Source organism: Equus quagga, chromosome 14 (genome assembly GCF_021613505.1).
Source record: "Equus quagga isolate Etosha38 chromosome 14, UCLA_HA_Equagga_1.0, whole genome shotgun sequence".
Classification (NCBI taxonomy): domain Eukaryota; kingdom Metazoa; phylum Chordata; class Mammalia; order Perissodactyla; family Equidae; genus Equus; species Equus quagga.
The window spans coordinates 88,819,827-88,842,712 of record NC_060280.1 but is presented as its reverse complement, the minus strand read 5'-3'; the positions used below and the strand labels follow the sequence as shown (position 1 = coordinate 88,842,712).

The window sequence follows — 22,886 nt, the reverse complement described above, 5'->3', positions numbered from 1 at the left end:
GGTCCAGTTGAAGGTCAAGATTTTGCTGCTTTTGGCACGAGCTTCACCTCCCTCCACTCGCCCCCCTGCTCGCTAAGCCTCAGCCACACTGGCCTTTAGCTTCCTGGCAATGGATCAGGCCCCTTCCCACCTCAGGGCCTTTGCACATGCTGCTGCCTCTCCCCTGCACCATTTCAACTGGGTAACTCCTATTCACCCTTTAGAGGAACCTTGAACAGATTCCTGAAACTATTTTCCCATTTGCAATAATATTACCCCCTTCGTAGCATTGCTGTGAGGATCAAACGAGATACCTAGTTTCCAACACTTGGCACAGTGTTTCAGAAAATGTTAGGATTTCAGCTCAAGAGGCAGCTCCTCCAGGAAGCCCTGCCTGACTAACCTGCACAAGTCAGGTTCCCATGTGTTATCCTTTCTCTCGAGTCTCTCCACTTCTCTTTTTCGGTATATACCATATATGTGATTACATAATTGCTGGGGATATTATGTGCATCATGTTTCTCTTTCCCATTAAGACCATGAGCTCCGGAAGGGCAGAAATGGTGCCCAGCACCACACTTGCCACCAAGAAGGCGTCTGATGCATGTCTGACAAATTAATGAATGGATGGATCAAAGAGGCGCCATCTTGACTCAATTATACTAAAGTGTCAAAGGCTACACTTCTCATCACTATTCTCAGTACATCCATTTGCTCCCTCTCTACACCTTTTTGTAAAGGCAAAAGATAAAATGCAGTAATGCTCGCACCACGGCACAAACAAGGCACATCTGGCCAGGCCACAGTGGCCACAAAGCTTCCACGAAACCGTTGGTGTGGAGGCAGCGTCCTCATGCGGTCACTGGGAATATTCGTCTTTCTGTTTATCTACAAATGCCGAAATTCAATACTCGGGTTGTATCTTCTGTTTGTCCTTCCAGATGGACTGTCACCCTTCCCCCTCTTGCTCTGTGCCCTGGGAGGCTGACAGCATGACTGGCTTCCGGTGCAGCCAATGAAATGCTCCAGCAGGAGGTGGGAGGGGAGAGAGGGCGGGGTCTTTCTTTCCTTCCCTAAACGTGGGCTGGACCCAGTGACTCAATTTTAACATACAGGACGTGGGGCGGAAGTGACGCCATGCAACTTCTGATGCTGGGTCATAAAAAGATACAACTTCCGCCAGGCTGTCCTTCTCTCAGCTCACTTGCTTGGGGGAGGCCAAGTGGGGAAGGCTGCACACTCAAACAGCCCAAGTAGGGAGGAATCGAGGTGGGGAGACCCCTGGCCAAGAAAGCCGAGCAAAGCCACTCCTGGATTCCTGACCCACCGTTTACTGTTTTAAGCCACTGAGTTTGGGGATAATGTGTTAGGCAGCAATGAAGAACTACTGCAACTGGTAACAACAGTCCCACGCTCCCACCTCAGGACCTTTGCACTTGCTGCCTGGAACTCTCTTCCTCCATATCCTTCAGGTCTCCCCACAGATGTTATTTCTCACAGCCTTCCCTGATCCCCTCTTTATCCAGCCCCCTACCCCTGTTCATTTTTCATCCTAGAACTTATTTCCTGTCCCATTGTATGTTTGTTTCTTGTCTGTCTCTCCCACTCGAATGCCAGCTCTATGAGGGCAAGAATCTTTGTTTTGTTCCAAGCTGTGTCCACGTGCCTGGAACAGCACCTGGCACCGAGGAAGTGCTCAATATGTTGGCCATTATTATGAGAATCCAGCAGACCTGATTCACGTCCTGGCTGGATCAGACTCCTATCTGTTTCCTGCCCACTTGAGGCCCACCCTGGCCGGGGGATGGGACATAGCTGTGACCTCTCTCTCCACTGGGTAATTTGTAAGTGACAACTCTAATGGGGGAGCCGCTGCACGCCTCCTCGCTCCCCTCAGGACAAAACCCCAGGTCCTCTATGCAGCCTGCAGGCCCCATCCCTGCCTGAAATGCCACCTGTCAGCCCCAAAGAACCATGAACTCTTTACATTTGCTAATAGAGTGGGCTCCAGAGACCCCCACAAACAAAACTTTGAGGTTCAAGTAGAAAACATTAGAACATCTATACTTTTTAATCCATTTTTCGTGTGCTCAAGAATATCGTTATGTAAGAAATATATTATAAAAGAGTCTACAGAATCTATTGATATGACCATATTTGCATGTCCTTTTTTGGGGGGGGGGGTGAGGAAGATTGGCCCTGAGCTAACATCTGTTGCCAATTCTCTTTTTTTTTCTCCCCAAAGCCCCAGTACATAGCTGTATATCCTAGCTGTAGGTCCTTCTAGTTCTTCTATGTGGGACACCACCACAGCACGGCTTGATGAGCGGTGTGTAGGTCCGTGCTCAGCATCAGAACCGTGAACCCCGGGCCACCCATGCAGAGCTCATAAACTTAACCACTGGTCCACTGGGCCAGCCCCGTGTCTGTCATTTATAAATAGATACCCATGTGGGGATGGAGCCTGGACATCAGTACTGATAGAGGTGCGGAATTGAAAAGCAACTTTTGGAGTCATTTATCCTAACGCGATTTTGACCCCCAGGGGCATTTGGCAATGTCTGGAGACATTTTAAGTTGTCACGACTGGGGGAGGGGCGCCACTGGCATTTAGCGGGTAAAGACCAAGGGCGCTGCTCAGCACCCTACAGTGCACGGGGCAGAGCCCCACCGCAAAGAACTATCCAGCCCAAACTGTCAATACTGGTGAGGCTGAGCAGGCGCAGCCTAGCGCGCCAGACCCGCTCCTGCCGGAGCTGCTTCTCTCCCCTACTGCATTCCTCACCTAGCTAAGACCTCAGACTTCAAGGACTCCCCCAAGAAGCCATCTCTGACGCCCCGAGGCCGGGCCAGAGTCCCTTCTAAGGGCTCCTCCAGGGTCCTGTGCCAGGTTAGGATTGTCCTGGCCCCCGGGGTTCTCAACCTTCGGATTTACAATGCAGATTCTCAGGAAGACCCAGCCAGCCATATTCTGCAGGACTGCTAGGGACCAGGAATCAGGGTGTTTTTAATAAGCACCTCCCACTTCCCCCTACTGCCTGTCCCTTTGAACAGGCACATAGTAGGTGACCCAGTGACTAGTTGAGAGGCTGCTGCAGGCCAAGCGCTCCTGAGTGCTCTAGCCGGGGTCTCGAATTCTGGCGCGCGCGCCCACACACACCCAGGATGTAGCCAATATTATCATCCCCATTTTACAGACGAGTAAACTGAGGTTCAGAGAAAGGAGGTGACCGGCTAAGAGACCCAAAGCGAGGAAAGGGCCCAGGTCCTCATCGGTGCCCGCTTCCTGGGGGAGGGGAGGGGAGAGGGCGAGGAACATGGGCAGCGCGAGGTGGGGGGGCGCGGAGACTCGCCGCGGCCTTCTGATGCGGCCCCGCCCCCACGAGGGACGTGAAGACGCGGACCCCGCGCAGCGTGGGGACATGTGACCGACTGCAGAGGCCGCGCCGCCTCCCGCGCCCCAGGTCTGCGCGCTCCGCCGCAGGGTGCAGACCCCGGGCGCCCGCCCGGGCTCGGGGCGCAAGAGCAGAGGCGGAGCCAGGGCGGAGCCAGCGCGCCCCGTCGCCCCCAGGAATCGAAAGCGAAAGAGGGGCCGGGAGGAAGGGCGGAGCCGGCCGCAGGCCCCGCCCCCTGCCCTGCGCGGCGGCCGGACCGACGGGCGCGCCCAGGTAGGGGGCCGCCGCGCGCGCAGTGCGGACCCTCGCGGGGACCTGCGCCGCCGCCACCATGTCTCAGGAAGGTGTGGAGGTAGGAGATGGCTCCAGCTGGGCCGGGGGCCCGCGAGAGGCGCCGGGGAGGGGCCGGGGGCGCCGAGGGGGCTTCGCAGTTCCTGGGCGCTCCATCCACAGCCCGGACGGTGCTCCGGGCTGGCGCTCGCCCCCATCGGAAAGCAGAGTGACCGCCACCTCCCCCAGAGCGAAATGCGGCCTCCTCGAGGAAGAACGGGGGCTGCAGGGTCAAGGGTCAGAGGCCATGGGTTACCTGGCTGGCCTCGTCCCTTAGCCTGGGACGCGCGCCCTGGTCCACTCCCTCCCCCAATGGCCTGCGGGGACTTTGGCTTTTTCCAGGAAATGCCACAGAGGGATGGAGGGGGGCGGGGGCGGACGCCAAAATCAAGGGTCAAGTTCGGGCCGGGAGAAGGATGCCTAGAGATGGGGGAGGGGCTGTCGCTCGTCTCCTTGCCCCAACGGACCCCCCCTGTCCACACCCCAGCTGGAGAAGAGCGTCCGGCGCCTCCGGGAGAAGTTTCACGGGAAGGTTTCCTCCAAGAAGGCGGGGACTCTGATGAGGAAATTTGGCAGCGACCACACCGGCGTGGGGCGCTCCATCGTGTACGGTGAGCGGGCGGGGGTCCCCGGGCTGGGGCGGGGTGGGGAGCGCGGAAGGGGTGTGGTCTGTGCTGAAGGTGGGAAGAGGCCCTGAGATCTTCTCTCGGGGAGGGTCTGTGTTGGGGCCCTGGGGACCTTGAGACTCCCACAAGATCCCGCAAGGGCCCTCCACCTACGCTTACTCTCCCCACCAGGGGTGAAGCAGAAAGACGGACAGGAACTGAGCAATGACCTGGATGCCCAGGTAACATGCCCCACTCCCCTCCCAGGACGGGCTGACAGGGCAGGGGGAACGGAGGGGACCCGGCCCCACCATGGTGAGCCCCCTCTGTGCGCTCTGGGTCCGCAACTCATGGTCCAACCTCATCCACTTGTTCACCTCTCAGTCATGTGTCTACCTGGGGAGCCCACAAACAGTTGGCGCTTGTGACATGCCGACTGCATGAAATGAGGAAGAGAGACAGGAAATGAGGCAGTGAGACGAATCAGGATTAATGGCATCGTAGAGGAATCCTGGAAGTCAGGGAAGGCTTCCTCAAGGAGGTGGCGCCAGCTCTTCAAGGCTGGGGAGGCGTGATCCTGAAGGACATGAGGTCGGGAAGGGTCTTCCTGGAGGAGGAAATGGCGTGAGCAAAGGAACACACAGACGGGTGGGATGAGCAGGAGATGGGGGAGGAGAGAGGGGCAGAGGAGCCCATGTGTTGAATGAATGAATGAATGAATGAATGAATGAATGAAAGGCTTTGAGGCACAGGTGCAACATGGCCACTTTGCCCCTTCATGACTTTGGGGACTGGTGGATGTGGATTTCGCCTGCCTGGACAGCGGCCCCGTATAGGATTGTTACATAGTATAATCAAGTATCATACTATTTACATTTATACATAGACAGAGTATGATAAAAATAACAGCAAGGAGTAACATTGATCGAGCACTTCCCTGGGGGCAGGACGCAGGGAATTTGACCTGTTGACTGATTGCATTGCCACAGCGACCCCAGGAGATGGGTCCTGTTATTTATGATGTCCGTTTGACAGACGAGGAAACTGAGGCACAGAGTGACGAAGTCACTCGCCAGGTTCACGCAGCGCGCAGGTGCAGCTGGAATTTGAACCGCAGCCACCTGGAGTCAGAGCCTGGGCCCCGAGATGCCCCTCCTTAGGGACCCAGAAGGAGTGGTTTGGCCATGCCCCCACAGCGGGAAGTGATGGAGCCAGGATTGTGAGGGGGTTCTCTGAATCCAGGGCCCAAGCTCTTAGCTTCAGGCAGCATGGGCTCAAAGAGGCGGCTGGTCACAATGCCAAGTGTGTGGAGTTGGCGGGCAGGAAGGGAGCATGGGGTCCAGGCATGTCCTGCCATGCCCACTTTGGGGGGGATCTCTTCCGGCTCTGGGCCTCAGTTTCCCCGTCTGAGAAATGAGGTGAATAGGTGTGCCCACCTCTCAGGGCTGCTGTAAGGACAACTGAGGTCATGCACCCGGCTCTTAATTCGGGTGCTGCTCAACCAGCTCCTGGTGAGTTAGGAACACCTCACTGCTGGGGGGCCAAGACCCTGCCCCGCCTTGACCCTGTCCAGGAGCCCTGCCCCCAACAAACAAGGATGAAAAGAGACCCGAGCCACCTCCCCAGCTTCTGCCCCTGGTGTCTCCACCCAGGACCCCCCAGAGGACATGAAGCAGGACCAGGACATCCAGGTGAGTCCAGGGTGTGGGATAGGGGAGGTGGACCGGGGGGACGAGAGCGAGGGGCATCCTGGGGCAAGAGGGAGCGTGCCTGTAGGGAAAGGATGGCTGCCGTGCACATTTGGGGTGACCACCCTGTCGTCGTCCCCTCCCTCATCCTGCAGGCGGTGGCGACCTCCCTCCTGCCGCTGACGGAAGCCAACCTGCGCATGTTCCAGCGCGCCCAGGAGGACCTCATCCCCGCCGTGGACCGCCAGTTCGCCTGCTCTTCCTGTGACCATGTCTGGTGGCGCCGCGTGCCCCAGCGGAAGGAGGTGACGGCCCAGCCCCGGACCTTGATTCTGTCCCGAACTCCACTCGCACGCCCCCTCCTCCGTGTCTGCACCCCCGCCCTCAGAACATCAGCCTCTGAGAGCCCACCCCTGACGTCCACGCTCAGAGCCCCAACCCCAAGCCCCGAGCTGGACTCGGGACCTTCCACAGGAGCAGCTCAGCCCTGACCCCAGACTCCCCCGCTTGACAGCGACCCCCGCCATCAAACCTCAACCCCAGATCTGGCTTCTGAGCCCCGATCAGCGCTGTGCTTCTGGTGCGCGCTTCACAACCAGCTCGTACGCCAGACTGGCAGCATTGGCCAATTTCCATGGTGCAAATATTCCCACTGGGGCCAGTATCCAGCCGGTATTCCCACGGTGGCCAGGATCAGGCGACCAGGGTCCACCTCTGCCCGCCAGCCTGCTCCCCTCTCCACGCCCCCAGGTGTCCCGCTGCAGGAAGTGCCGGAAGCGCTATGACCCGGTGCCCTGCGACAAGATGTGGGGCGTGGCGGAGTTCCACTGCCCCAAGTGTCGGCACAACTTCCGGTGAGGATGCAGACCCCCCACCCCAGCCTCGGCCACGCCCCGCCCCTACAGCCCCTGCCCCGCCTCCACCCAGCCTCGCTTTTGGACCCTCACACCCCGCTCGCCCATCCCCAGGGGCTGGGCACAGATGGGGTCCCCGTCCCCCTGCTACGGCTGCGGCTTCCCCGTGTTTCCGACACGGATCCTCCCTCCGCGCGGGGACCGGGACGTGGATCGCCGCAGCACGCACACCCACTCCTGCTCGGCCGCCGACTGCTACAACCGGCGAGGTGAGCGCCTGGTGCGTCCCCGTGGACCCCGCCACCCTGGGCAGTCTCCTCGGCCTTGACTCCTGGGCCGTCCATCTCTGGGGCCTTAAGCACCAAAGTCTCCACCTGCGTATTCCTCGTGCCTCCCGAGGCCTCAGTCCCCCTGGCCACTTCATCTCCCGGGGCATCAGCCCCTCCTGGCACGTCTCCCGTGGTCCCCCAGGCTCCGTGGCCTCCTACGCCAGGTGACCCTGGACCCCTGCCCCTCCTCACACCCACCTCCTGTGGCGTCAGCCACCTTCCATGGTCTGGCTCATGAGGCTGTGGTTTCACTCCAGTGGCCCCCACCCCAGTGTCCCCGCGGCCTCTGCCCCTGTGGTCTCTGTGTTCTTGGCTCCTGGAGCCTCGGGCGACACATATGTCTTTGGGTCGCCTGTGGCTTCCACCCTTGTCACTTCCACCTTGGAATTTCCCATAGCTGTGGTGGCCTCAGCCTCACCCTCCCCAGAGGCCCCCGTGGCCACAGCCCCCTTGCCCTCCGAGTCTCCTGTGGCCTCGAGCCCTGTGACCTCCGAACCTCTCCCTCCCAGAGCCCCACGTGCCCGGGACGTCCTGCGCGCACCCCAAGAGCCGGAAGCAGAACCACCTACCCAAAGTCCTGCACCCCAGCAACCCCCACATCAGCAGCGGCTCCACTGTGGCCACCTGCCTGAGCCAGGGGGACCTGGTGGAAGACCTGGACAACCTCATTCTGGAGGACCTGCAGGAGGAGGAGGAGGAGGAGGAGGAGGAAGAGGGTGGGCGCGGGGACTGACCTTCCCAGGGGCAGAGGCAAACAGACACGCTCTGTGGATCTTTTGTGTTGTTATAAAATGTGCGCTCAAACCGAGATCGAGATGCCCTTGGGGAGCCCTTGGGGTCTGAGATGTTGGCAGGGGGATTCCGGGGGCCCGTTTTCAGGGCCCTGGGGAGCTGAGCCACAGCAGGAAGGTCTGTGGGACATGGCCCGCAGGGAGCCACGGAGGAGGTGTGGCCAGCACCACTGGGGCTCCTGCTGACATATGTCCCAGGGGGACAGACGGGCCGATGGTCACAGCCTCAGGGGCCGGATCAGCATGGCAGCCTTCTTGAGAGAGTAAGCGCCACCACGAAACTCGGCCCAGTAGACGCCGTCCTGGTAGCGGCTGCGGTAGTGGCCACCCCGGTGCCAGACACCGTTGAGGTTGGAGTGGGCACAGGCATGGTACCACCAGCCTCCCCGTTGGTACAGGGCGCAGTTACCTGAGGGGAGAGAGAGTCCATGTCCTCTTACCAGAATAAAAGCCTCCACCAGCACCTCACTGGTACAAGGCTTTTGCCAGGCATTCTCCTGGCTGTTCCCACTCTTATTGAATATAAGCCCTGATTTTCTATCTCCTCACTAGAATAAGAGCCCTGGCCCTTACTTTCTTTTACAGAGTAATAGCCTGGATTCCTTCCCTATCCCCTTACTGAAGTACAAGTCACGCCTCTTCCACCCTTTCTGCAAACTAGGAGCTCTACTTTTCATTCTGTTATCAGGGGGAAAAAATCTTCTCTACTTTCTTTTTAGAATAAGAGTTCTAGCTCTCACTCCCTACCTTTCACCAGAACAGGAATCCTGACTCTTTTGAGAAGGAATTGCCTCATCAGAGAAGGAATCTGGGCTCCCCATCCCCTCACCAGAATAAAAGTCCTGTCCTCTCATCTCTTGCTTACCCTGATCATTACCAGAGGGAAGTCTTCCCCCACTCCCTTTCATTCCCTCCCTAGGAGTCCCACCTCCCCTACCCTCTCTCCACCAGAATAAGAGCTCGCCTTACCAGAATAGGAGTCTCGGTCCCTATCCACGGTGCTGAAAGGCTTGTCATTGTGCCAGGAGAGAGAGTCTCCAGCGTCTCCATGGTACTGGCCAAGCCGGAGACGGTAGTGGTCGCTCTCAGGCTCCAGGGAGAAACCGTCATAGCGGGCACGGGCCCCACGGCCCCCCCAGTCCTCCAGGAGCACCAGTAGCTCATGGTCCCCACGGCTGGTCAGCTGATGCACAGGTTCAAGGCCCAGCCAATATTCCCCATCAGGCTGCCCGAAGCCCGCCTGGCAGGACAGCAAGGTCAGGAGGTCAGAAGCGGGTCCCCTTCACTGCCCAGCCCAGCCCCTGCTCCCCTGCACCCACCTTGTAGTGCTGCCAGGTAGTGAAGAAGTTGACAGAGCCATCTTGTCGCCTCTGGATCACAGTCCAGCCTCCACCCTCCAGCTGTTGCTCGCACCATGCTGACACCACATGCCGGCCTAGTCGCAGCTCATACACTCCGCTCCGCTCGTGGCCTGCCCTGTGGGCCTCTGCACAATCCCGCCATGGGCCTGTGGGCACAGAGATGTGGAGGAAGCACAGCCTGGACCAACCAACCCCTTACTGGAGTAAGAGTCCTGATTCTCATTGGTCCCCTCACCAGAATAGCAGTCCTGCCTCTCCCATTTCCCCACCAGAATAAGAGCCACAATACCCATTTCCTTGCCTGAGTAAGACTCTAAGTCATTCTCTCACTAGAGAAAATGTGGAGCCTTGAGTTTTTAAATCCTGGTTCTATGGTCTCCTCACCAGAATAGAAGTCCTGAACACAGTACTTGGAACCAGTTCAAATTTGCACCAAAGTCGTAGTCCTAAATTCCCTGTCCCCTCATCAAAGTAAGAGTACCTCCCTCCGATTTTCATACCGTAGCAAGAATTTTGATCCTTATCAGAATAAGAGCCATATCTCCTTGTTCCATCACCAGATTAAAAGCATCTTTTCCACCAGTCCCCTCACCATGAGGGGAATCTGCCCTTAAAATCCTGGCTCCTGTTTCCCTCTCCTCATGCTGCACTGGGCATCCTTGGGCTCCTACACCCCCAACAACCCTGCCCTCATCTTACCCGCTGGCTTGGTGGGGACAGCAGGGTGCCCTGCAGGCAGAGGAGAGGCCAAGGGCCTCTGCTGTCTCAGGGTCTGGTCTCTTTGGGGTTCTGGGGCTGGAACTAGCCTCCTGCTGGTGTCATTGGTGCCACCCACCAGACTGACCGGAACCACAGGCACCAGGGGTGGTGGCAGGACCTGGGGTGACCAAGAACGTCAGATGTGGCTGCACTAGCCCCCAGCCCAGGAGGCTCTGAGCTCCTAAACCTCCCAGCATCCAGATGGGCGGGAGATCAGGCAGGGGCATGGACCGGATGCTCCCAAGAGCCCCAGCTGTCAAGAGCAGACAGAGCTGGCCTTAAACTCTTGCTCTGGTGTTCACAGCTTAACCCATCTGTGTCTCCAACTCCTTTTCTGTAAAAGGAGGGCTAACGAGCACCTCCAACAATGAGTATGAACTTACGGACGCCTCCCAACCGCCCTGTATCCAGAATAAAATGGCAGGAGTAGAAACAGCCACACAGGGTCTCTGTGTATATTACATAACACCCCGATCACGTGGGTCTTGGTCTTTATCTACATACTAACATGCTTGATTACAGGACCCTATGAATATTCATGGGCAGGGGATAAGTAAAGCCTTTCAAGCAGCCACCAGTCGCGTTTTGACCCAAATGAGTTACGGGAGGAGAGGCAGGAATCCAGCGCGGGGAGCTGTGGGGCTTTCAGAACTGCGGTGACGAGCTCAGGGGCCGGCGGGAGGCCCAGCTTGCACACGGGGCGGGGGGCTTCGGGGTTACCTGCTGCTGGCCGCCCGAGCCCCCCGGGCACAGGCGCTCCAGGCGGGCGATCAGGCCGCTCTGCCGGCTCACCAGCTGCGCCAGCTCGCGGAACTGCACGTCCAGCTGGTGGAAGCGCGCGGCGGCGCGCTGCGCCTCGGCCGACGCGTTGAGCACGCGCTCCCCGAGCAGCGCCAGGGCGACCGCAGGCTCCGCCCCCGGGCCCGGCCCCGCCCCCGGGCCAGCCTCGTGCTGCAGCTGCGCGCGCAGCTGGCCCAGGCGCGCGCTCAGGCCTCGGCTCTCCTTGCGCAGCGCGCGCACCTCGCCGGCCACGGCGCCGTCGGCCGCCGCCAGGCGCTGGAGCTCGCGCAGCAGCTCCTCGTGGCGGCCCAGGCGCATGCGCAGCGCCGCCACCTCGCTGGCGTTGGCGGCGTCGGGCGCAGGGCGCGCGGCCGTGGGGCCGCTCCAGCACACGGCGCCCGTGAACTTCTGCGGCGGCAGCACGAAGGTGTAGGTGCAGCGCGGGGCGGCCGCGCACGCGCACCACGCGCCCAGCACGAGCAGCGGCGGCAGCGCGCGCAGGCCAGGCGGGCCCATGCTGGACCTGCGGGCGGAGGGCGCGCGGGAAGCGGGGCACCCGGGGACCCGGCCCGAGCCGTCGGCCCCCCCGCGGCGGGGCGCGCGTCTCCACCTGCGGGGCCCGCCATCCCTTCCCCACCCCCCGAGGCTGGAGAGCCCCCAATGGGATCCCCACCCCCCGCCGATCCAGCGAGTTCCAGGCGCCCCGTGGGGCAGCGTGTCTCGCGCCTTCTTGCAATGAGCATGCAGTGAGCGCTTACTGTGTGCCGGCCTCAGTTCTAGGCGCCGGGAATACGGTCGAGAGCAAAACACGCAAATCTCTGCCCTGGGGGGCAAGGAACAAAATGAATACGGTTAGAATTAGGAGTGCATTCGATGGTGCTCTGTGCAAAAGAAAACAGGAAAACAGCAGAGGGGCATCCGTGCAGGGGCCGTTGGAGAGGAGGGGAGAGCTTCCGGAGGAGGGGACATTTTGAACAGACTTGAAGGAGGTGAAGGAGGGAGTCATGGGGGAGAAGAGCGTCCCCAGCAGGGGGAGCGGCAAGTGCAAAGGCCCTGAGGCTGGACCATGCCTGATGCATTAAAGCAACCTCTGGAGGCTGGAGCAGAACAGGGGGAGAACGGGTGGGAGGGGGTGAGGTGGGGTGAGGGGCAAGTCTCACTAACTCAGTCCTGTAGTGGACACCCCGTCCGTCACGTCCCCATCTCTCACGTCCCAGAGTCATCCATGTCTCCTCTTTCTTTGCGACAGATCCAACCCATCAGCCAGGCCTGTCTGCGCTTCTGTTTAGACCCTGAATTCTTGCGCGTCCCCCATCCTCGCCCCTTCCCACGATCCCAGCTCAAGACACCATCTGGATTTCCTTACAGCAGCTGCCTCCCAGGTCTCCAGTCGTCCATCCTCAGCCTCTGGGCTGTCCCCCAACAGCGGCCAGAGGACGCCTGTGAACACCCAAGTCAGTCATGTCCCTCTGCTCAGAACCCCCGTGGCTCCCACCTCACTCAGAGGAGAAGATCAAGTCCTCCCACAGCCCACAAGGCCCTGCATGCTCTGCCTGGGCTCCTCCCTGCCCTCACCTCCTCACTCACTCTGCTCCAGGCACCCTCCAGCCTCAGGGCCTTTGCACAGCTGTTTCTGCCCCGAATTTTAACAGGGCTCCCTCTCTGTCCTTATGTGGGTCACAGCTCAGCTGTCCCCTCCTCAGAAGCCTCCCTGACCACCCCATTTAGAGCAGTACCTCGCAGGGAACCCCTTTCCAGTCGGTCTTTCCCACTTTAGCATGGATCGCTCTGAAATTGCCTTGTTTATTTGCCATTGTTTATGATCGGAATTCCTCTAGCGACATGTCAGCTCCCAGAGTCTGAGTCTGGGTTTTTTTGCTGCTCTGTCCCCAGCGCCTGAAACGGTGCTGGTGTCACACACATGCCCACAACACCCACATGCCCCAGGTCTGTGGTGCCCAGCTGTTCCCCAGCTATTCCAGGTGTCTTTGCTCGAGGCTGTGTACCTGTGGCCACTGCCCCTGCAGCCCTGCAGGGTCCACACACAGGCCCCCCCGGCTTTGCTCCCTGGAGTTCACACTCGCAGCCTCTCAGACGGGGACACACGTGCGTTTCATGTGTCCACACGTCGCCCCCATCTGCACCAAGTTCCACGATGTCCAAACCCACACGTCCTGGTGGCCACAGAGGCTCACGTCCCACGGTCTTCACGTCACACACACTGCCTCAGTCACACATTCAACCAACACTCCTGGAGCCCCTATTGTGTGCTGGGAGCTGTTCCCGGCGATGGGGACACAGCTGTGACCAACACAACAAAGTCCCTGCCTTCATGAGCTGACATCCTCGTTGGGAAAACACGGTGGTAGGTCAGTGCTTAGGGGAAAAGTCTGGCAGGGATGGAGGTGGGAGTCCCGGGCTAGGGGGAGCATTTTTGAATAGAGGGGTCGGGCCTCAGTGAGAAGACGACACTTGATGGAGGACCTGAAGGAAGAGAGAGAAGGGGAAGAGCATTCCAGACAGAAGGAACAGCAAGTGCAAAGGCCCTGAGGTCAGAGCTTGCTGGACAGCAGGGAGGTGTGTGAGGCTGGAACAGAGTGAGGCAGAGAGCAGGAGGTGGGGAGGACAGGGAAGGGATGGGACAGAGTGTGCAGGGCCTTATGGGCCTTGAAGAGGACTTGGGGTTTTACTTTGAGTTATGTGGGAGCCAGGGAGGGGTCTGAGCTGGAAAAAGAAGGGCATATTCATGGCTGTACTCACACACCAAGCGGGAGCTCCCAAGGGCGGAGCAAGGGTCTCTCCTTGCCCCTCCTGAAGACACCAGGTCCCCCACAACAGGGATGAGCCAGACCCCCCCAGAGGTAGGGTATGCATAACACCCTCTGCCTTCCAGGATCTCAGCCTGGGGTGAGGAGGAGGCCTGGGGAGCCCCTGAGCCAAGCCAGGGCCCAACGGACAGAATGAGCCTTCACCGGCCCTCCTGCCCTCCCGCCCTCTCACCTCTCACACTCAAGCCCCCGAGTCCGGCAGGCTCAAAGCAGGCTCAAGACGTCCGAGGAGGAGCCGAGGGTCCAGCAGGGCCTCTGCGCTGGGGAAGGGGAGAGGCTGGTGGGAGAGCAGAAGGGAGAAGGCTTGGTACCCACCCCCTGCCCCCAGAGCCTGGGACTAGAGCCACAAGGCTAAGCCCAGCATCCCCAACTGTAAATATTTAGCATTTCCCGCGTGAGAACTGAGGCAGAATTGCCAGACCCCCCTGCCCAGGCCGCCAGAGCCCGATAGCACAGGTCAGTGGCCCGGACATTCCCAACAGTGGAGCACAGAGCGTGGGAGGCTGCAGGCCCCGGAGGCCTGGGGGGGTCCCAGCCTGAGAGCCAGACACATGCACTCACCCCAGAGAACAACATCGAACACCAGCTGCCCCGGCCGTGTGTCAGGCACGGCTCTAAACTCATTACACCTTTTATTTCATTTAGTCCTTGCAACCCAAGCTGGCTTCTGTTGTAGCCTCATTTGACAGCAGAGGAAAGCAAGCCTCAGAGAGGGTGAGCAACTTGCCTGCGGTCACAGAGCCAGAAAAGGTTGGCCATGGGATTCAGGCCGGGTAGTTTGGCTCCAGAACTCACACATGTATACCACAACGGTCACACCCTGCTGTATGTGCTAACAGTGTAGACACAAAGACACGCAGACGGACACCCGATGAGCCATGCAAACCACTGCACAGAGCTGCCAAGACAGACGGACTCTGTGTGTCCGTGTGTGTCCATGGATTTGCCTGGCACACACACGTAGAAAGACACAACTGGAAATAACACAGATTCGGGCAGCACATGTGTGTGTAAAATGTGGTCACACACATACATACACCACGACTTAAAGGAAAATAAGCCTGTGGGCTGAGCGTGTCTGTATCTGTGTGTCAGACACGTCCACAGCCAGGTACCCGAGGTCACACACAGGCAAGACAAAGACAAGAACCAGGGACACAGTGCGATCCTGACACGCGGCCACCCGCCACAGCGTGTATGTTTTCATTCATCTCCCCCCCACACTGTCACATCCTCGCACAGCTCACACAGGGACAGAAACAGGCAGAATAACCACACAGTCATTTTGAGGAGGGACAAAGCGACTCACATAGACGCCCGGAGCCCAGAGACCTGTATGAAGGCCTCGCCGACCAGCAGACGCAGACTCCCCACTTCCTACCGTCCTGAACCCGTAACCCGAGTGGACTCCCGGGCTGAGAGAGGAAATGGTCGGCCCGGATCTGAGAGAGGCTGCCAGGCTGGGCTCCCGGCCTGGGCTGGGGCCCCCCACACCGGGCCCCTCGGCCCCCCACCCGCAGCCCCCTCCGGCTCCCCCCATTGGCAGGAGAGCGAGAAGAAACCTCTTAAGTCAACAGACAGGGGCTGATGGAAGGGAGAGAGAGTCGGAGAGACAGAGAAGGGGAGAGACGTGGGGGAGATGGGCAGAGACATGGGGAGTCAGGGAGAGAGATGAGAAGAGAGAAATGGAGATGGAGACAGAGAGAGGAGAACGGCGGAAACTGACGGGGGATGAAAGGGACAATTGACGGTAGTGACAAAGTTGGGGGAGAGGGAGACAAAGACGGGGAGAAGACAGGGATGGGGAGGGAGACACAGACTGGCGGGGGGGGCGGAGAATTGGGCAGGGGAAGCAGATGGGGGAGGGGAGGTAAATGGCAGAAGGAAACAGATGGGCCAGGGAGAGAGATGTTGGGGGGCATCCCTTCCCCCAACCCCAGGGTTCTGGGGAAGAAGCCAGGGGCCTGAGGCCAAGATTGGGGCCTTGAGCGGAAACCGGGAGGGGGTGAATTATGCACGAAGCGCCCGCCTTGCCCTGAGTTTCCAGAAGGTGATGTGGAGTTTCCATCCCTCAGCCCGTCCGCAGACAGGGCCCCCGGGGAGGACAGCTGGCCCTCAGTAGCTGGAGGCTCACGTGAGTAACTGCCACGCGCCACCCCCTTCTCTGGTTGCTCCCCAGGTGCCCGGTGCCAGGGTGCCAAGCACTGTGCATACATCATCTCCCTTAATTCGCAGGTCAGGGGGAAATGATTATCATCCACACTTTAGATATTTTAGGAGCCTGGGAATGGAGACAGTGGTTCTCAAAATGGCACAGCGGGTGGAAGTGGCCGAAGCGGGATTCGAACTCGCGGCTCGTTTGTCCAAAGCCCGCGCGGGCGCCCCGAGCCGAGCGGCCCCGCCCCGGTTTCCATAGAAACAGGCACCAGGTGTCTCCATAGCAACCTTCCCAAAGATTTCCCACCCTATCGCTGCCCACCATCAGCTGCGCATGCTCGCCTGATGACATCACCACACAGCGCCGCTTGAAGTACTCCCCCTGCCGGCGCCGGAAGTGAGCGGCGCGGCGCCGGAAGTGGCCGGGAGAGGCTGCCTCGTGGAGGAGACGGCAGCATGGGGCAGTCGGGGCGGGTGAGGCGAGGCGGCCGGGGGCCGCGGGGGGTGCGGGCGGCGCGGGCGGGGGCCCGGTGGAGGCCGCGGCGCTCACCGCTCGCCTGTCGCCCCCGCAGTCCCGGCACCAGAAGCGCGCGCGCGCCCAGGCGCAGCTCCGCAATCTCGAGGCCTACGCCGCGCAGCCGCACTCGTTCGTGTTCGCCCGGGGCCGCGCGGGTCGAGGCGTCCGGCAGCTCAGCCTGGACCTGCGGCGCGTCATGGAACCGCTCACCGCCACCCGCTTGCAGGTCCGCACCCCCCGGCCCGCCTCCCTGGCTGGAGACAGGGACCCTTCCGAGGACCAGCGTCCCTGCTCTCAGGGCTTTGCAGCGAGGCCACGCCGATGAACGCGCGCGGCCTGGGGCTCGGCTGGGTGCCTGAGGCCGGTGGTTAAGCTGGGTTGGAAACTCGGATTCTCAGAGGCCTGGAGCAAGTTCCTTAACCTCGCTGGGCCTCCGTTGGCTCAGCTGCAAAATGGGGCGATGCGCAGTAGCCAAGGGACAGAGGCAGTGCTCGAGATCAAGTCTCATTGGCCCTAAAGGCCAAGGGGCTAGACGCAAGAAGGGGCGTAACAGCTTAAGCTGAGGGCCTTTGTCCGACAAGGGGATATCTGAGCCTTGCTTTTTCTTTCTGTAACTTACAGGTCCGGAAGAAAAACTCTCTGAAGGATTGCGTGGCAGTGGCTGGGCCCCTTGGGGTCACACACTTCCTGATCTTAAGCAAAACAGAGACCAATATCTACTTTGTGAGTGGATGCCCACACCCCTCGTCTCCCCTACGCCCTCCTCCCCCAGCTCTGGTGATGAACCCACGTGCCTCTGAGCTGTCGTGATTTTGGCTTCAAAGTAAACGCTCTGAAGAGATGGGGCAGAAGTTCCCATGCCCCTGCTCCCTAGCTGGAGGCCTGGACCCTCACTGATTCTTTCTCCTCCTGTAGAAGCTGATGCGCCTCCCAGGAGGCCCCACCTTGACCTTCAGGATCAACAAGGTGAGGACTGGAGGGGGCATGAGGACCGTGTGAGGCAGGAGCTGGGTGTGGGGGTGGCGCCGGCCACGTGTGCTTGGCCATCGCCCACTCCTTGCCCTGCCCTGCAGTACACACTGGTGCGTGACGTGGTCTCCTCGCTGCGCCGGCACCGCATGCACGAGCAGCAGTTCACCCACGCGCCCCTCCTGGTGCTCAACAGCTTTGGTCCCCACGGCATGCACGTGAAACTCATGGCCACCATGTTCCAGAACCTGTTCCCCTCCATCAACGTGCACAAGGTGGGCTGGGCCTGGTGTGATGTCAGGTGAGGGTGGATGGGGCAGGCAGCAGGTGCCACACGGGCCCTGGGGGCGATCGCACAGTCCTTACCTCCCATCACTGAGGCTGAGAGCTCCAGCCCTGAGGCCGCATCTCACGTACGATCTGGGACACTGGGCAGGAGGCTCCCCCATGCGCTGCCTTTCCATCCAGCAGGTGGGAAATGATGCCAGCAGTGCGTTATTTTCTGAGCGTGCGTTGAGTACTGGTCTTGGCAGTGGAGCGAGTGTTGTTAGAGCTCCATTTGATGCGGAGTAAAGCAGGTTGGCGGAGGTGAAGTCACTAGGCTCAAGTTAGATACACGGGGGCAGGACAGGATGTTGTCATCTCTCTGGCCCCAGAGCCCAGCTCCTAACCCCTGGCACCAGGGGGTCTCCAACATGGCTTGTTAGGTGCTGATTATCAGGGAGCCTGGTGTGGGTGGCCTCAGTGGGCCTGGCACCCAGGATTTGAGCCAGCGCCCCGGGCACTTCATGGACGCCAGTCACAGCCCCATCAGTCCCCACGGTGCTAACAGCATTCTGTTCCCCCTTGGTGGGGTTTCTGGAGTGTGGCCGTGGCCAGGCTGTGGCCTGGGCTCCCACACGCACTGAGGCCCGTGGGCAGCTCCCATGGTGCCACGGCCCCTCTTGGGTCCTGTCCAGGTGAACCTGAACACCATCAAGCGCTGCCTTCTCATCAACTACAACCCCGACTCTCAGGAGCTGGATTTCCGCCACTAGTGAGTGCCCAGGAGCGGAGCGGGGGCGGAGGGGGTGGCCTCCGTGTGGCTGATGACAGCACTGCTGCTGAGACTCTGTGACTGCTCAGTGTCAAAGTAAACGCTCTGACGCACCGTGGAAAGGGTCGGGGGGTGGAACCGACCCCATGACCCCTGACCCCCCTGCTTGCTCACTCTGGCCCCTGCAGCAGCATCAAAGTCGTTCCTGTGGGCGCAAGTCGTGGGATGAAGAAGCTTCTCCAGGAGAAGTTCCCCAACATGAGCCGCCTGCAGGACATCAGCGAGCTGCTGGCCACGTGAGGAGGGTGTGGGGCGTGAGACCGCCGCAGTCCAGGGGACCCCAGAGCTGTCCTGGGAGCGTGGGATCCCCTGCTGAGCCGCGTGTGTCCCCCGCATAGGGGTGCGGGGCTGTCAGAGAGTGAGGCGGAGCCAGACGGTGAGCACAATATTACAGAGCTGCCACAGGCCGTCGCGGGGCGCGGCAACATGCGGGCCCAGCAGAGCGCCGTGCGGCTTACGGAGGTGAGGCCCGGCGGCAGAGGTGGCTTCCTCTGGCAGCCCCCCCTCCAGGGAAGGACTCACTCCTGTCCTCTGTCCCTGCAGATCGGGCCTCGGATGACGCTGCAGCTCATCAAGATCCAGGAGGGTGTCGGGGAGGGGAACGTGCTGTTCCACAGTTTCGGTGAGGACGGGGCTGGTGGGCACCCGGCCTGGGCTCTGAGGCCTGTAAAGGTGGCTCGCAAGGTGTGGCGCATCCACCTGGGTCTTGGTGAAGATCTTGGGGTCCATCTCTTCCTGCTCAGTGCACAAGACCGAGGAGGAGCTACAGGCCATCCTGGCAGCCAAGGAGGAGAAGCTGCGGCTCAAGGCCCAGCGGCAGGATCAGCAGGCCCGGAACGTCCAGCGCAAGCGGGAGCAGCGAGAGGCCCACAGGCGAGCGGCTGCTGGCCGGGTGGGTGCGGCCCGGGCCCGGGTGCAGCTGCCATGCTGACTGACTGATGCCCGTCTTCCAGGAAGAAGAGCCTGGCGGGCATCAAGCGGGCACGCGCCGATGGGGACAGTGATGCGGAGGACCCCGGGGCCCCCCCCGAAGAAGAGGGGGCCGGCCAGCGGGAGGAGGAGGAGGATGAAGCCGAGTACTTTCGCCAGGCAGTGGGCGAGGAGCCTGATGAGGGTGTGTGGTAGAGGTCGACACAGCCGGGCACCATGGGCCTGTGCCCCCGTGACCCTGACACGAGCTTTCCCCGCAGACATGTTCCCAACGGCAGCCAAGCGGAGACGGCCCGCTGGGCACCCAGGCAAAAAGCAGCAGGGAAAACAGCGGAGGCTGGACCGAGGCAGTGACCGGAGGCCACTGAAGGCCAAGGGCAGAGCCCAGGTGGCCCAGGCCAAGCTGGGACCCGGAGGAGCCACCCGGACCCACGGGCGAGGCCGAGCGCGGCCACCTAAGAGGGCAGCCTGAGCCCCAGTGGCGGACGGAACGCCCCAGATTGGGGCCCGAGAGGCGCTCCCTGGTTCCCCCGGCCTCCAGGGCCAGCCTTCGGTTTCCTTTCATAAAGGAGCTGTGTCCCCACCCCCCTAATAAACTGACCTTCTGGGAGTCTGAGTCTGTGCTGGCGATGGGGGACCTGGAGGCCCACTGGGGGAACCGAGACGGCTGGGGCTGCAGCCCCTGGGAGGGGGACATGGTTTCTGCCCCAGACCTGGCTGCGGCATGCTGGCCCTGGTCTGCCGTGCCTCGGGGTCCTGGGCCCCTCCCCACTCCCCCTGACCGAGCTGAGGGCTGCGAGCAATGAGGAAGGAAGCGCGGTGGCGGCAAGGGTGCTGCTCTGACTGGCTCTGCTGGCTGAGGTTGGAGTGGCGGGCAGGGCGGGGCCAGGCCAGGCGCACCGCCACCACTACTCGGTGGGGAGGGACCCGCAGAGCGTGGGCAGCAGACTCAGCGGCCGGGTGTGCAGGCCATGGCAGCCACCATCCCAGGTGAGATCCAGGGCCCAGGACCCTGCAGTCAGCCTGGGGCCGGGGCTGGGGGCACATGGTGGAGGCAGCCACACCCCGGAGGTGGAGGGGAGGTGGGTTAGCACCCGGGGCTGGACGGGGACTAGAAGCCTAGAGCAGAGGGGACAGGTAGGCAGCCGGCGAGAGCAGGAAGCAGTGGGGCGGGCAGGGCTGCGTGCACCTTGCCCAGGGCTGGCGGCCAGCCTGCTGGACAGGCCGAGAGGAGGCCATTTGTCAGATGAGAGAGCTGAGGCAGGGGTGTGTGAGAGGGAACCGTCCCCAGGGCTCTGCTTGCTCACACTATTGGCCCAGGAGCTGGGACTCCCTGCCCTCAGGAGGCGACCTGGAAATTTGTTTCGTGGTGATCAGATGGAGACACACAGAGAAGGCGGCCTGGAGGGACCGAGGGGGACAGTCCCAGTGTTCAGGTGGTCAGAGCAGGCCTCTCAGGGCCAGAAACCAGAAGGACTTGAGGGACGGGGAGACTCTTAAGGTTATCAGCAGCAGGTGACTCTGGCGAAGGGAACGAACCAGCAATGCAAAGGCCCAGAGGCAGGTGTGCCTTAAGAGGAAGCCCAGTAACTAGTGTGGGAAGGACAGAGAATGAGTCACAGGGAGCTGAAGATGAGACATACTGGGGGAGGGATAGCATAGCTCCTGCAGGGCCCCCTGAGGTGAGGTGAGGAGGGCTGCGAGCAGAGGAATGTGCCCAGTCAGGTGCTCACAGGCGCCCTCTGGAGGCTTTGGGGGGAACAGACTGGTGAGGATCGGGGCCCGGACTTGGCCGGCACTCAGGAGCTGACCAGTTCTGAGGAAGAAGATAGACTTGCTGGTGGATCGCACCTGGAGGAGAACTGCAGGGGGGCCGGGGACGCCCCTGGGCTCCCGCTCCTCCACGTGCATCCCACAAAGGCAGTGAGCGGCTCCCTGAGTCTCGCCCCGGCTGGCCCTCGGGGTGCAAGGCCCAGAGAGACCCTAGTAGATGAAGCTGAGTGAGGGACTCTGGCCTGAGTCTGTCTAGGAAGGAGCTGAGGCTGGCGCCCCTCCTGGGTGCGGCGCGGCCCCATGGCTCATGCAGGCCCAGCACACATGGGTGTGTGGTGCCAGCGACAGGCACTGAGGCAGCGGACAGAGCACGCAGAGGGCCAGGGCTCACTGGGTGCCTCTCCCCCCACAGGTGCCACACCCTGCCCAGCCAACTTCTCGGTGGTGGCCGCCCGCACCCTCAACCGCTTCCAGGAGGGCTTTCTGTGGCCCCTCCTGGTGGCTGAGTTCCTGGTGGCTGTGGCCGGCAACATCCTGGCCCTCTACCGCTTTGGCACCCGGGAGCAGCGCCCGTGGCACCCGGCCGTGGTCTTCTCGGCCCAGCTGGCCGTCAGCGACCTGCTCTACGCGCTGACACTGCCCCCGCTGGCTGCCTACTTCTACCCGCCCAAACACTGGCGCTACGGGGAGGCCGCCTGCCGCCTGGAGCGCTTCTTCTTCATCTGCAACCTGCTGGGGAGCGTCATCTTCGTCACCTGCATCAGCATCAACCGCTACATGGGCATCGTGCACCCCTTCTTCACCCGCAGCCACCTGCGGCCCAAGCACGCGTGGGCCATCAGCGCGGCCGGCTGGGTGCTGGCGGCCCTGCTGGCCGCCCCCACGCTCAGCTTCTCGCACCTCAAGAAGCCACAGCAGGAAGGCAAGTGCACGGTGGAGCAGCCCGGGGCCTGCATCAAGTGCCTGGGGACAGCGGACGACAGCCAGCTTGAGGCCTACAGGATCTACAGCCTGGTGATGGCGGCCCTGGGCGGCGCCCTGCCGCTGCTGCTCACGCTGGGGGCCTACGGAGCCCTCGGGCGCGCCGTGCTGCGCAGCCCGGGCATGACGGTGGCCGAGAAGCTGCGCGTGGCCATGCTGGTGGCCAGCGGTGTGGCGCTCTACACCAGCTCCTATGTGCCCTACCACGTCACGCGGGTGCTCAACGTGTACGCCCGGCAGCGCTGGGTAGCCAGCTGCCCGGGCTTCACAGACGCGGCCCAGGCTAAGCAGGCGCTGGATCTGGGGGCCTACGTGGGCTACCAGGTCATGCGGGGCCTCATGCCCCTGGCCATCTGCATCCACCCGCTGCTCTACATGGCCGTGGCTCCCAGCTTGGGCTGCCACCACCAAGGCTGCCTCGGCTGCAAGGGCGGCCAGACCCCAGAGGACGCTGAGAGCTCAAGCCAAGGCCTGGCCCTCAAGGAAACAGCCACCCCCAAAACCTCGGGGCCCCAGTCCCCTGAGCCATGACCTGGCCTTTCTTGAGCCTCCGCCTCACCACAAGGCGCGGGGACATGGCACAACAGGGGCTGAGGGGACAGCAGGCCCCTGGCCATCACTTCCTCCCACAAAGAAAGGCCTGCGGTGGGACCAGCAAGTACCCAGGCCGGAGGGGCAGAAGTTTGTGCCCAAGCAGACCAGGCGGGGGAGGGGGAGGGCTGGCCCACCCGCCACAGGGCAAGTGACATCCGCAAATAAATGGG

At 61.3% G+C, this 22,886-nt stretch overlaps 3 protein-coding genes and 2 non-coding genes across 6 annotated transcripts; 4 read left to right on the top strand and 1 right to left on the bottom strand.

Annotated features, from left to right (window-relative positions):
• Positions 1-3,547: 3,547 nt before the first annotated feature.
• SHFL (shiftless antiviral inhibitor of ribosomal frameshifting) lies at positions 3,548-8,135 on the top strand. Its single transcript, XM_046684580.1, has 8 exons — positions 3,548-3,726; positions 4,192-4,315; positions 4,502-4,551; positions 5,962-6,000; positions 6,153-6,302; positions 6,748-6,851; positions 6,966-7,120; positions 7,690-8,135. Exons 1-8 carry the CDS (start codon positions 3,706-3,708, stop codon positions 7,911-7,913), a joined length of 867 nt encoding a protein of 288 aa, XP_046540536.1. The 5' UTR covers positions 3,548-3,705; the 3' UTR covers positions 7,914-8,135.
• A 39-nt stretch (positions 8,136-8,174) lies between these two features.
• Positions 8,175-15,107, bottom strand: ANGPTL6 (angiopoietin like 6). Of its 2 annotated transcripts, XM_046684579.1 has the most exons (8): positions 15,009-15,107; positions 13,872-13,976; positions 11,630-11,694; positions 10,812-11,394; positions 10,032-10,209; positions 9,291-9,478; positions 8,941-9,211; positions 8,175-8,380 (listed from the first exon to the last, which is right to left on the bottom strand). In XM_046684579.1, exons 4-8 carry the CDS (start codon positions 11,385-11,387, stop codon positions 8,190-8,192), a joined length of 1,404 nt encoding a protein of 467 aa, XP_046540535.1. In that variant the 5' UTR covers positions 11,388-11,394; positions 11,630-11,694; positions 13,872-13,976; positions 15,009-15,107; the 3' UTR covers positions 8,175-8,189. The 2 variants fall into 2 exon arrangements, with proteins under 2 accessions (XP_046540535.1, XP_046540534.1); XM_046684578.1 differs by lacking the exon at positions 15,009-15,107 and having other exon boundaries at positions 13,872-14,059.
• A 1,156-nt stretch (positions 15,108-16,263) lies between these two features.
• LOC124225214 (suppressor of SWI4 1 homolog) lies at positions 16,264-22,879 on the top strand. The gene is made up of 13 exons (XM_046637723.1): positions 16,264-16,330; positions 16,429-16,599; positions 16,995-17,096; positions 17,289-17,339; positions 17,447-17,617; positions 18,302-18,378; positions 18,567-18,674; positions 18,777-18,900; positions 18,982-19,060; positions 19,182-19,311; positions 19,392-19,552; positions 19,629-19,715; positions 21,554-22,879. Exons 1-13 carry the CDS (start codon positions 16,313-16,315, stop codon positions 22,651-22,653), a joined length of 2,379 nt encoding a protein of 792 aa, XP_046493679.1. The 5' UTR covers positions 16,264-16,312; the 3' UTR covers positions 22,654-22,879.
• LOC124225946 (small nucleolar RNA SNORD105) lies at positions 17,139-17,225 on the top strand. Its single transcript, XR_006885161.1, has one exon. It is a non-coding gene; the product is annotated as a small nucleolar RNA SNORD105 (small nucleolar RNA).
• On the top strand, positions 18,418-18,497 carry LOC124225896 (small nucleolar RNA U105B). The gene has a single exon (XR_006885120.1). It is a non-coding gene; the product is annotated as a small nucleolar RNA U105B (small nucleolar RNA).
• Positions 22,880-22,886: the final 7 nt, after the last annotated feature.